General features: G+C 57.7%; 1 protein-coding gene across 1 annotated transcript in view; it reads right to left on the bottom strand.

Annotated features, from left to right (window-relative positions):
* Nucleotides 1–213, bottom strand: part of EMH_0029060 (uncharacterized protein) — a gene marked incomplete at both ends in the record, with an annotated part of 2,679 nt that overhangs the window by 1,582 nt on the left and 884 nt on the right. The window contains one exon of the mRNA XM_013494241.1: nt 1–202. Within this exon, the coding sequence (XP_013349695.1) occupies nt 1–202 (202 nt within the window). The remainder of the gene's footprint in view (nt 203–213) is intronic.

Below are 213 nucleotides of genomic sequence, written 5' to 3' on the forward strand. Positions count from 1 at the left end.
GTGCTGCCGTTTGAGTTTTTCTATGGCGAGGTGTTCTATACGTTCCTGGTGTCTCTGCAGCGCCTTCTGCATGAGTGCTGCTTTTCTTTCTGCTTCAGCTTGTCTTTGCTGCTGCTGCAGCTGCTGCAGCTCCTGCTGCAGCAGCTGCTGCAGCTGCTGCATGCTGCTGAGGAGAGAAGCACCTAGCTGCTGCGCCGGCTGCCTGCAGCGGCT

The sequence above is a fragment of the Eimeria mitis genome, genomic scaffold, assembly GCF_000499745.2.
Source record: "Eimeria mitis Houghton genomic scaffold, Emh_scaff1086, whole genome shotgun sequence".
Lineage (NCBI taxonomy): Eukaryota > Apicomplexa > Conoidasida > Eucoccidiorida > Eimeriidae > Eimeria > Eimeria mitis.